Source organism: Miscanthus floridulus, unplaced genomic scaffold (genome assembly GCF_019320115.1).
Source record: "Miscanthus floridulus cultivar M001 unplaced genomic scaffold, ASM1932011v1 os_2019, whole genome shotgun sequence".
In the NCBI taxonomy this organism is placed as follows: Eukaryota; Viridiplantae; Streptophyta; class Magnoliopsida; order Poales; family Poaceae; genus Miscanthus; species Miscanthus floridulus.
Window position 1 is genome coordinate 13500 of NW_027098051.1, and position 13353 is coordinate 26852.

The window sequence follows — 13353 nt, forward strand, 5'->3', positions numbered from 1 at the left end:
TTGTAATGGAACATATGAATGGGGAGGAAGCATTCAGGGGACTTCTGCTGAGCCCTTAGGCTAATGAACTTAGGATGATGGACTTTTGTATAGCTAGTCCAGTGTTGTTCATATATCTCAAGCAGGTCAGACTTTGATCCTAATTTATAGCTAAAAGAGTGAAATTTCATCAAACATAAAAAGCCAGATCTAGATGTCTACATAGGCCATATAAGAGGCATAGGAAAACACTAAATTTTGGTGACATGCTAGCAGTACATACATGGGCAAAAATTATGTGACTAATCCTGAAGCTGCGTTGCCGCATACATACATCCTAATACATTTCATGAAGTACTAAGCGCTTCGTCAATTCATACAGATAAAACCTTAGAACAGGTATTCAAATATATATCTCTTATAATTCTAAATCCCTCTAGAATATTATCTTGACATGTAAGGTGTCCACCTCAGCAATTTACTGTTCTCTTATAATTCTAAACCCCACTAAAATGTTCTCTTATAATTCTAAACCCCACTAAAATGTTATTTTGACATGCAAGGTGTCCACCTCAGTAGTCCACTGTCACTTGTAATTAAAGTCCACTAAAACAAACAATTATGATATCCACGTCAGCAAGACATATTATCCACTAACATACATTTAGTTGTCCACATCAGCGTGATATGCTATCCACTCTCAGCAGTCCACTATTCTCTTATAATTCTAAACCCACATTTAGTTGTCCACATCAGCATGCCATGTTATCCACTCTCAGCAGTCCACTACTCTCTTATAATTCTAAACCTTACTTAAATGCTATTTTGACATACAAGGTGTCCAAGCACAAACAATTATGATATCCACGTCAGCGAGACACATTATCCATTAACATACGTTTAGTTGTCCACATCAGCGTGCCACTAAGATTAGTTTATAATAGTTAATTTCTTTCTAAGAATTATATGAATAGTTAAATTTCATTCCAAATCAGTAGTTCTCGCAGCAACGCGTGGGGTGTTCTTTCTAGTTATTCATATGCTATTCCCTTTTACACGTGAATCTATACAAATCGAAAAAGCAAAAGAAACACCAAGCAAAAGATTCATCAGCGAGGGTGACGAAGCCAATCCTGGATAGCAAAGCGAAGGGCGTGGTTAGGTGTGAGATTGAGATGCTCTAGTTTCAGGTTGTTCAGAGGCGCTGTCCCTTGTCCAGTCTCCATCCGCTCACGGATTGCCCACCCTTCATAGGTCACCCCATCAGCACACACCTGAGGATCATGCATTATCTCCTGCAGGCCAAAACAGAAGAGGAAGAAAAATACCAAGTTCCTTGTCATTATCACATCCAACCCCATACCCATTCCCTAGATAACAATGGTGCAAGATGATGGTACTTGCCTGCATAATTGGGCACAGGAAAGAGGAGGGTGCTCGTTCCTCCCTCATCAAGTGTAGCTGTTCCAGTTCTCGTACAGTCTCATGAGTCAGGTCTGGGCGATCTCGGCTGCTGTCTTCACTGCACCTCAGGCCTAATTCTGCTAGCCTTCCAGCCACCTCCATAGACCACTGCCCAGCAGTCGGATCAAGAACTGATGATAGCTTGCCACAAGACATAGCACGCCTTACTTCACCAGCAAGCCCTGCAGGCTCTTGTTTTCCGGTCAGCAGCTGGAGTATCACAATGCCGAAGTAGTATACATCAGACTTCGGTGTTAATACTTTGCTTCTCTTGTACTCTGGGTCTGCATAGGGAAAAGACCCTTTCAGCTCAGAACCTCCCGATGGATAATCCTTCATGTCATCCGTGAATAGCCTAGAAACACCAAAGTCGGCTATCTTGCAATGGCATTCAGTATCTAGAAGGATGTTCTCAAGCTTCAAGTTGCCATGTACGATCATCTGAGGTTTACAGGAATGCAAGAACAGCAGTGCATCTGAGATCTCAGAAACAATGCGTGCACGAATTTTCCATGGCAAGTGACGGCTATTGCATCTGCTGAAGAGGCGGTCATGAAGGCTCCCATTTGGCAGATATTCATAAGCGAGACACAGCGCTTCTGGGCATGCCCCAACCAGTGTCACTAGATGAGGGTGCCTCACCTTGCTGAGGATATAAACCTGACATAGAAAACAGAAATAAGTATCTTCAGCTAACCGAGGATATGTTCTTAGACACATAAATAACTGATAAAAGGTTCCCATGAATTCAATAGCAATTTCTAAATATATTTGCAGTGCCATCAGACCTAAGATATGCAACAAACAAGCAGAAAATTTGCAAGCCTGGTGAAAAATGTGTAATGCACCAGTACAATGCGTTTGTGTGTCTGCAAAATAACTTCCATAAGTTCTAGAGTGCATTGGCTAATCAATAAACATATCAAGTGCAAGAGGTGTGAAAATCAGAGAAACATGGAATACCTCTTGCTGGAACTGACTCACGCTCTCAATGCTATGGCAGAGCAGCTTATAAATCATCACAGTTCTGTTCATAATTTCTCCTTTGTAAACACACCCACGACCTTGTGACCATATCTTGAAGCTCTCTGAGAAATTACACGTAGCAGATTGCATATCGGACATTGTAAATTCTCTGAAGCTGTACAAATTATCTCCAAAAGCATTTGAGGCGCAATTTGACAGTGTGGCATGGCTGTATGTGCACTCCTTATCCAGGTCAATATGTCTGGTTTCTCGCTTTTGCATTTTCAGTTTCTTCTGGCAAAGACTTTCTATGGAAGATTGGATCACTTCAAGCTCTTCTGAAAACTCATCTATCCAAAGCTTTATTTTTTCAGCATGGGCATCTAGGATAGCTAATCTTCTCATCGAAGAGTCCAGCCCTGATACTGCTCTCTCTTTATTCTTTATAAGATCTTCATGCTGCTTTCTTTTGGCTACCAATACAACTTCAAGTTCCTCCCTCATTTTCATTTCATGTTTTTTAGCATAATCAGAATCTTTTATCTGCACAAAGGCCAGGAGACGGGTAAGAACAATGAACAAGTGCAATAGTTTTCTGCACATTAATTCACATGGAATGTTTACTGCTGAGTATTGGGATTTCACCTGGCTTCCTATTGATGTTGTGTAAAGTTACAAGAATAGGGCAGTAAAGTAAATAACCCCTCCGTTCCAAAAAACTAGTTCACTTCAGCTTTGTCTTAGGTCTGGTCTTGTGGCCTCTTGAGATGGTTGGAGAGTATATAGGCCTTCATGGTTTTTGTATAGGCTTCGTTTTGGTCGGATAAGGTGTTTGGGGGTTATTTGGTGCTGTAAGGGTCGTCCTTTCCTGAAGTCATTGTTTTTGCTTAGTGGTCTTGGTCATGTAGGTCATGTTCATGTTCGGTCGTGCTTTGGTTGGTCGTTGTGCCTGGCTATTTTTGGCCTTTCTCCATACACAGTTGGAGAAAGAAAGACTTCTCTAACTTTTGACGAAGTTTATGGAAAAAATACATTAACATCTACAATTAGTTTCATTAAATTCACCATGCAATATGTCTTAGTAATGCATTTATTTGAACTTGTAGATGTTAATATACTTTTCTACTAACTCGGTGAAAATTGGAAAAGTTTGACTTAGGATAAAGCTAAGTGAACTATAATTTGGAATGGAGGGAGTACGCAATATCTTAAATGGTGAGGAATAGATGTCACATACCTTGGCAAACGCACTCGCAGCTTTTGACTCCGTTTCTTTGCGCTTCATCAGCTCAGCAAAAGCTTCTTTCCTTGATCTGTCAGCTTCCATCATTACTTGTTTGGCATTTCTGGCCAATACTTCCTGAAATACTATCCATGCAATGTTTAACACAAGTTTCAAGCATGAGTTACCGATGCAAATGTATATAAATGAAGCAGAGTGACCACCTTAGAATATAACTGTAATGTATCAATATGTACAGAAGAATCAGACCAGAATGTTGAGTTGAGTGCAGATTCTGTATCATCTTGCCAATCTGACATGCTCAAACTGTTGAAATGGTTGGCTTCATAATCATTAGATCGATCATAATCTGAAACAATGCCTTGATTCAGATCAACTGTTGTCAATGCCTCGCGCGCAAGATATCCTTCATCAAGTACGGGTCCGGTGTTGTTATTATATGAGCTGAACCTAATTCTTTTTGTAGTTATCACATCATCTCGGTAGTGAACTGGGGCAGCGTTGTCGGTGGCTGCACTCGCTTCTCTGGTCCATATGTGCCTTCCTCTCCACACGAACCAGATTTGACAGAATGCAGGAGCATTGCTGGCCATCAAAGATTCTTTGCCATATTTTAACTTGAAGCAACTGCATGCATTTGGCGGCCCAGGATACAGTTCACTGAGAAATAGTAGAACATAATGTATGCTACTAGCTTCAAGAGATATGATGAGAAGCATACTTATCAGGTGTTGAACCCATTATGAGCTTGGTGATCCTGTACTGGTCGACAAGGGTGAGGATGCCATAGTGGATTTGGTCGTTCTCCGTGACAAGAAGCCTGGTCTGGACCTGGGCCCTGTGGCAGAAGGCGAGGTAGGTGTGAAGCATCTTGTTCATCTCCTCCTTCTCGGACTCGCGATGGGAGAGCACCAGCTCCTCTGTGGCTTGCGCCGCGGGGATCTTTCCTACTGATTTTTTTCCCCAGTTCATTTATGAGTTTGGTTGTTCAATGAATGATGAATGATGAATGGTTGAACTACAGAAATGGAAGGCAATAGATGATGACTGAGTAGTCGAGAGTACTCACAGAGGGTTGGGATGACCGGCGACGGCTGGTGGACGTGGAGGAGGGCGATGCGGCCGCACCCGAAGCGGCGCAGGGCCCATCGCAGCAACCCAAGCGTCTTCTCCGGTGACCTCCCGACGGCCACGTGGACCCACGCCTCGCCGTGGTGCTGCTCCCGGCGGCCGCCGCAGCGTAGGAGTGGGCGGGGGCTTGGCGGCGGAGATGGGCTCAGGATCTCCATGACCGGCGATCCAAGTGTGATTTCGACGTTTCTGTGAAGAAGTCAACGGCGTTGTCTTGTCCGATATACAGGACTGCTTTTATAGTAATATTCTAGCCGAATCTTGCAAGTAATATTCCCTAATATTCTCTGACCCATAAAAGGTCTCTCTTTTCTTTATGTTTGTCGTCATTACTGGTACTACTTGACAAGTTGACAGTACTCTTGGTGGCGAATCTGGAAACGAAAGAAAGATGCCAAATGCTATAATTTATTAAAACTAAGGATATCTCGTGCGAAGTGTCGGATATCTATGTAGTCCATCTGTCCCAAAGAATTGCATATCTCGTTTAGGGACCAACCAAATTTCTTCTAAACTAACTAGTTGAGTGTTCGTGCGTTGGCTACAGGCAATTATTGGTAGAATGACAGAAAACCACACAGACAAAGTATACTGGGATATACTTTCCAGTCAATGGAATTATTGCACCGGCAATCTGTAACCAAGTATTTTGCATATTTTGACATCCATGTCTCACCTCCCTTACCGTTCAGGCGCTTTCCCTCACTATGCTTAGTTTCACACTGCTCATATGCTGCACCAAGAGAAACTGAAATGAAACCTATGAAGTTTTGATATTATGTGGCAGGAACTGAGAATGAATAAAAAAAAATCTGGAAGAGTTTACAGGTACCTTTATCTTTGTATAGTAATAATCACAGGAAATCAGAGACAACAAGAACAAAAGGATGAGTAAAATCTGTAACACAATGAGATTAAAAATTACCACAAATCATTGCTACTTTGAAACTCCAGTAAATCTGAAACTATGAATTGTAGGCAACAAAAAGGTTTCAGTAGGATAAATTAGCCAGCACATAGAATATCTCATCTATGTAGGTTATTCAATTTCAATTACACACTGATGGCCAGCACATATTGTCAACAAGCATTCTAAAAATACACATGGCTAGCTACAGTTGTATTGTTTAAAATATATTTATGCAAGACCACTATTTCAGTGGTATGGTAAGGTGTCACTATTGTCAGCTTGCGTTTTATCGTTTGAGAAATCACCCCTCTATCGATGTGTCAGGATTGCTACTGAATAGCTCCAGTCCAAAGATCACCTGCAGGAATTTCAGCAATCAGATCAAAGATGTGGAAACAGAAAAACAGAACAATCTTTATTTCTTGGCAGGTTGATAATTCAAGTGCTAACAATAGATTTTTGGACAAAGACACATCAAAGCTCGTTTGAAACCCTATCCATCCATACCAGTTTTATAAGGGATCCCGTTTTATAATGTTTTGAGCTCATTTGAATATATGCTTGTATCAATTTTCACATTTACCTTTAAGTTCACTTACAATATGCGCAAGGCCTATTATGGCTGTATCATCTTCCCTGTGAAGTTGTGAGCTTCTGATTCCCTGAAGCTGGTTATCCTTAACATGAGTGCCGATTTGCAGCAATAGCAGTTATTTATGCCACCCAACCAATTCTGTTGTCCATTGTAGCCTAGATCACCACTGCCCCAATCATAATTTTGTGCAGGTTTTATCACTGAAATAGGGTATAGATCCTAATCATGCGTTTATGCGGCAACTTGACTGTCCATCGAGCTGGATGCAAATTGCAGAAAGAGCTCTGTGCCACATGACTCATGATATATGATGTGTTATCAACTATCTGAATGATGAGATACAGATATATAAAATAATGTTCGTGTATTAGCACAGAAAAAAGACCACAGATGCACAAAGAGGATAGCAAGGGGTTGTTCTTTATTAGACCTGAAGAATCAACTTGACTGTTCTTTATTAGACCCTAAAGGATAGCAACTAAACTTATCCAGAGATTTTTTTAATAAGCACATAGAGAGTATTCCTGAATGGAACTATACATTATGCTTCAGGTACGATGGTACGTTCACACGACTGATGATTGTTTGGTTACTTCCTACTTGCATGCTGATTTATTGGTCAACCCTGTTGTCAGACCAGCTGAACATAGAGACCACAGCTCTTGGAGCTGCATAGGCTGTTGGGTTAGCTGCTGGAGTCTGGATTAAAGAGCATGTATTTGTAGGCTTGCAAGCATCCAGTCCTAATTCAGGACCAATACACGAATTTTATTCTAAATTATCTAATAATCTAATTTTTTTAGTGCAAAATAAATATCAAATCTTTATTTGCATTGTTCTTAAGATAGATTTAATAGCACAGAGATACAATAGTACACAAAATTATTCTCTTGTAGGTTCACCTACCCAAACATGATGATTGGTTGATTCTTTTGGCAGTGATTGATAACGATTAGTTTTTTTTGAAGGTCAACGGGAGGCGTTCCCCACCTAATTTCATATATTAGCCCAAAACGGCCCGTTATGTTTTACAAGGCATTTTGTACATATCAGTGGCACAACCAAAGTTCACCAAAAGAGAGAAAAGACTACACCATGGCACAAGAACTCTTCGACGATGCCTCTAGGGAGGTGAATGACGCGTACACGTAATCATCGTCCGTCGAACAGAAGCTTAGCAGGGCTTTCGCCCGAGTCTTGTGCCGAGGAGAAACCGCAATGGCCTGGCTGACCCTGAAGAGGAGGCAGCAGGAGGTTCTTCAGCGATGCCTTCAAGAAGGAAGATGCGCTCGAAAGGCGATCTCATCACTGGCCCAGCCAAGAGCTGAGCAGAGCTTTTGCCCAGAAACCTCTCCGTCGCGCTGTGAAGCCAGCACGCTCTGCCCTCCCTGACAAGAGGCACAAGGGGAGGGCAGCCGCGGACACGCAGCCCCGCTGCCGGCACGCCCGCGGCCAAACCGTGCGCACCGCGCATGTACGTGAAGAGCATTGCACCACTGCCGAGAGGACAGCGGCGGCTCCACCGAATCCGAGCACGAGCCGTCGGATCTAGCGAAGAGGACGCCCAAAGGCAACGCAGCCCCACCGCCAGCAAGCTCACGGCCAAACCGCACACCCAAGGCCCTGCACACACACATAAAGAAGAGACACCACAGAGCAGTGCAGGGGCTCCGCGGCTCGGGAGCACCGCAACCGGGAGGTCACGCCAGGGGGGTCTTGCACCAGCACGTATCCGCGTCAGGTCGCTGAGCGCCGCGCTGGGGCTCCCGCCGACAAGGGGGTGGCAGGCCACCGTCGAGGCGCCATTGGGGCCGGACTCGCCCGCGACGATGGGAGGCGCGCACCGGCAGTGCCAGTCGCCGCCACACGTCGCGAAGCCGTTCGGACTCGCCCGCGACGATGGGAGGCACGCAACGGCAGTGCCAGTCGCCGCCACACGTCGCGGAGCCGTTTGGACTCGCCCGCGATGATGGGAGGCGTGCACCGGCAGTGCCAGTCGCCTCCATACGCCGCGGAGCCGTTCGAACTCGCCCGCGGACGATGGGAGGCGCGCACTGGCAGTGCCAGCCGCCGCCACATGTCGCGGAGCCGTTCGGGCTCTGCCCGCGACGATAGGAGGCGTGCACCAGCACGTCGCCGCGCTGAAACTCGACGCCCCACGCCGATCCGCCTGCGACAACACACGGACAGGAGGACGCAGCATCAAATTACCGGGTCGACGCGGAGAAGCTGGCCGCCGCAGCCCCCAGTCAGCAGCCTGGCTGCCATTCGCCGCCACGCGCCGTCCACGTCGCCGCAGCCTCACCGTCATTCGCTGCCCTGAACGGCAGCTTTTCCCGATGTGGCAACGGCGCGGGCAGCCACTGGAAGGACTGGAGCCACTGCATCAGGCCCCCCGCACCCACAGTCGCAGCAAGCAGTGGCCGCCCGCTAGCGCCGGGCGAGCCGCAAGCCGAATGCGCCAGACACCACCCGGCTGTGGGCCACAGCCACGACTCTGCCGCGACCGCATGCACCAGCCGTCCACGCGGGATCCGGTGACGGTAGATACCGGGCCCTGGGGGGCCGAATCCGCCCCGCCGGCCCGCCCACGCACGTCGGGGATGAGGAAGGAGACACGGAGGGTGTCGGTGAAGGACCGAAGACGAGCTAGAGAGCGAGCAGAGCGCAGATCCACGATGGAGGAGTACGGATTCCGGTCGTCTCCTATGCGCATCTGAAGCTAGCCCGCGCAGCCGCGCCACCGCCGGCCAACGAAGCCTGCAGCCATGGAGGAGCGAGGGGGGAAATAGTAGAGGAAGAGGGAGCTGGGCCCTGCCTACCGCGCGGGCACCCGCCGGCGAGCTCTGGCAGCAGCAGGGGATGGGACGGGGAGGGGAAGGGCCGGCGGCGGTGTGGTTTTCGCCCACGGAAGGGACGACGCGGGGGGCACAAGTGGACTGTTATTTTTGGATAACGATTAGTTTTGTTCTATGACTAGACTGTTACTGCTGGTTGGGGAGGGTGTCCAGGGAATAAAGGATCTGATGCTGGACATACACCAAAAAAATGATCTGAAGAGCCACTAAACCAAATAGAAGAAGCTATGTGAACAACTGACTCCCAGCACAGACCCAGAAGTCAATGGATATGTTAGAGATAGGAGACTCAGAGGCATACTCGGAGACACGATGAGAAGGCGAGCTCGTATAACGGACGACAATGGTGGTTTTTGAATCGGTCAAGGGCAGGGACCCAGCCGATCCTCTTCCTACGAGCAAGGGCTACCCGAAGAAATAGTACAATATAATATCAGTAGCAATAAAGTAAAGCCTGAGAGAAGGAAGGATAGCAATAGAAATAATCAAATCAAATGAATAAAATAAATCAACTACTCTTGCATGGAACTTACTGTTGTAAGACTGTCTCCAGCAACCGCGACCCAACATACAAAGACCCATTCGTTCTTTGTCCTTTGGACAGCGCTAGCAAAAAGTTCAATACCTATTTTTGGTCTCTTCAACAACAAGACCCAAAAGACAACCATTTCTACAAATGAGTCTCCAGAAGAGAGGATACTCAGATTTAGATTATGCCTCTCCCGACACCCCAAAATAGGTCTTCTATATAGGTACTTTATTAGAGGCTATAATATTGTGTTAGAGACTTATTTTATGTTTAGGTTCCACAATGGGTCTCCCGTTGGAGACAGCCTAACCCAGGTTTCTACTAAACAGTAGTTCAAGGCAAGATCTATACTAAATATCAGTTCATCACATAGCAAGCAGGGGCGGGACACAGCGGCGGGGGGTTGTCTCAAGCCCCCCTACCCATCTCGGAGCAGTGGAACCCCTGTGGAGCCCCCATGAATTTTTAGGTAAAGTTCTATAGTGTAGGAGGGCTGAGACTTAAGATCTAACAGCAGTGTTGTTCAGTCCCCCGGCTGCATAGCAGGTCATGTTTGTCAAATATACACAACGTTCATCACATAGCATTCTTGAGTCGTGAAGTGTTTAGCTTCAAAAGTTGTGTAAAACCAGCAGGTATATATTCTCAACTCTCAACACATGATGCTTGGTTAAATGGAGAGTGCACTACAGGTAATATTGATAGAGTTAGAAGTCGACTTACCAAACAAATGAACATAATTTTCAGTTACAATGAGGGAGTATTGTAAGCTCTGGAAGACCTTAAATCTGTAGTCTGTACATTGCTGAAACTACATATCCCCTCAAATGATAGTCTTCATGATGTTTATATATCGTGCGACATTACTTTCAAAAAAACTAACATCTCGTGCGACATGATAAAGATATTGATCTCCTTTCTTGTTTGAGTAGCTGTATTCTATCTAATGCGACTTTGCCCATGATTTCCTTTCTACTTTAAAACAAAGTGCAGCATCAGATGACAAATCTCTACTAATATTAAGCTGAAGGGAAAGGAAAGTTTCGAAAATATTGACTTCAGCCATTGTCTGTCCAAAAAATAACTTTCCTAATGGTGGGTCACTGGGTCTCGACTCCAGCAAACAAATCATCCAAGGAGGCATTTTAAGCAGTATGGCACAACTATAAGCTATAAACGTGTGGTTCGTGCCATTTGAGTTCAAGAATAAACATGAATATTGGTTGAATGTGATACTGGCTCAGAAATAATTGAAAATAAAGCTTAAATCTGAATTTTCAAAATGCACAGAAATTAATGTGTGAAGAATTACTCACCTTTATTGTTTTGTTGAGTACTGGAGTGCTCCAATAATAGTTTTCTAGCTCTTGTAATCTGCATGCATAACCAAAGCACGTAGACATTAATTAACTTTATTAACTCTACAAATGGTAGAACGCCGATGCTGGTGGAGAGAAGTTACTGCGGGCCGTTGGGGGATAAGCCTCCGCTGCTGCTGCTTGGGAAAAGGTGCCCCAAGATCAGACCAATACAGGATGCCGGTCAGACGCTGCTACTCCAAGCTACACATTGCACATCACAAAACAAATAAAATCAAGCTTTTTCATTCTTATATTCCTATATAGTATCAGCCAAAGTAGGGCCTCAAGAAGGCTAGGTGACAACGAAGTGCCCTACAAAGTATACGCTCTGTTCGCTGGTCGGTTTCTGGGCTGATAAGCTCGGCTGATGCTGATTTGTTGTGAGGGGAAAACACTGTTGACTGGATGATAAGTTCTGGCTGAAACCAACAAGCGAACATGCTGATAGAACCGAATTGAGACAGATATTTATATAGACAAACTTGATAACCTAAAACAGGATCTCTAGGCATACATCTAGCATGTCAACTTGCACTTGGATAAACCGTGAGTCCTAGAAGCATCTACTGGTACTTGAATTAGAGATAGAATGAGAGAAAGATGTGAAATGGTGCAAACCATTGGCCGCCTTAGATGAAGATGGGCTCGCCATCGCAGTGCTTGGCGATAACCCGGTGGCGGGCAGTAGCGGTGTCGTCCGGGTCGGTGTAGAGGTCGCAGGGTAGCCCGACGTCGTGGCAGTCATCCTGATCATATCATCCTCCAAGAAGATGACATAACCCGCTTCTCTTCAAAACTAATTTCACGCGCTACCATGCTTCCCCTGATCATATCATCCTCTAAGAAGACAGCATGTCTTGTTTCTACAATAACTTCATTTGTCTATCAGGACAATAGAAGCGATAACATTTTGACTTTTCTGGATAGCCATGAAATGGCAACTGACTGTCTTGGAGTCCAGCTTTCCCTATGTTTGGGTTAAATACTTTGCCTCAGCAGGACATCCCACACACGTAAATAGTTTAGTGAGGGTTTCTTTCCTATCCACAACTCATACGGTATTTTGGGCACTGACTTACTTGGTACTCGATTAAGAATATGAATGGCGGTTTTTAACGTCTCCATCCATAAACTTATCGGTAAGGTAGAATAGCTTATCATGCTTCTCACCATATCTATTAAGGTACGGTTACGTCTTTTAGCTACTTCGTTCTGCTGAGGCTCGTCCGGTGTAGAATACTGGGCTACTATGCCAATTTCTTGTAAGAACCTTACAAAGGGTCCAGGAACTTAGGCATATGGGGTGTGTCGACCGTAGTATTCTCCCTCACGGTCGGACCTTACTACCTTAATCTTTAAGTTGTGCTGATTTTCTACTTCATGTCTTAAATATCTTAAATTTATTCAATACTTCTGATCTTTCTTTAATTAGATAAATATAGCTAAAATGAGAATAGTTATCTGTGAATGTTATAATGAATCATAACCATCCACACTCTTCACAGAAAAAGGACCACAGATGTCTGTGTGGTATTATTTCTAAAATTCCTACGTTGTCGTTTGACATCTTTCTTTATTTTCTTAACATATTTTCCTTTTATGCATCTATGCATTGTTCTAAAATCTGAAAATTCTAAAGTGGAAGAATTGATTTTTTAATCAATCGCTCTATTCTCCCCCTCGAAATATGACATAAACGACAGTGCTATAATTTTGAAGATACATCATGTACTCTCTTCCGCTTATTTGTTGCATTGATAAACGAGGAAGGCAATTCTCATTCTCAGTAATCATTCACATTCTCAGAAAGTGATAATAAATAAAGCTTATCTTGTCGGAAGGTAAGACTAACACATTTATTATTATAAATAATCCTGACATTTGCTATTACCAAAATGACAATCATATCCATCGTCATCTAAACGTGACACACTTATTAAGTTTCTTCGCAAAGAGGGTACAAATAGAACATCTGAAAGCTTAAGTAGAAAACCATCAACTAATTCTAGAGAAAGATCTCCAATGGCTTTAACTTGAGCTTCAACTCTATTTGCTACTTTAATTCTTTCTTCTCTTTGCAGGGCTATGGCAGAACCACCTGAAATAGCATATTTATGGAGGCGCTCGTCTTCCACTAGACACTAAGCACCGTGAAAGCAAGCTACAGCGGACGTTATTCGTCGGGCACACCCCAAGGGAGAACCCAAAAGATCCATATTTTCTCTAAGGATCCAATAATGAGAATGAGTTACAATACAAGTCCATTTCGTACATCAGAGTTTCTTAAAGAGTACATTATTACAATACTAATATCAGA

At 44.4% G+C, this 13353-nt stretch overlaps 1 protein-coding gene across 1 annotated transcript; it reads right to left on the bottom strand.

The window, feature by feature from the left end:
- Positions 1-944: 944 nt before the first annotated feature.
- On the bottom strand, positions 945-5161 carry LOC136534529 (U-box domain-containing protein 33-like). Its single transcript, XM_066526955.1, has 7 exons — positions 4722-5161; positions 4374-4602; positions 3856-4279; positions 3647-3769; positions 2407-2952; positions 1384-2103; positions 945-1274 (listed from the first exon to the last, which is right to left on the bottom strand). The coding sequence occupies exons 1-7, from the start codon at positions 4939-4941 to the stop codon at positions 1089-1091; spliced, it is 2448 nt and encodes an 815-aa protein (XP_066383052.1). The 5' UTR covers positions 4942-5161; the 3' UTR covers positions 945-1088.
- Positions 5162-13353: the final 8192 nt, after the last annotated feature.

Coding starts and splice junctions, on each gene's coding strand:
- LOC136534529 (XM_066526955.1), bottom strand. CDS start 4,941: ATGGAGATCCTGAGCCCATCTCCGCCGCCAAGCCCCCGCCCACTCCTA. Junction 4,280..4,373: donor ATGGGTTCAACACCTGATAA/GTATGCTTCTCA, acceptor AAATGCATGCAG/TTGCTTCAAGTTAAAATATG. Junction 1,275..1,383: donor TCCTGTGCCCAATTATGCAG/GCAAGTACCATC, acceptor TTTGGCCTGCAG/GAGATAATGCATGATCCTCA.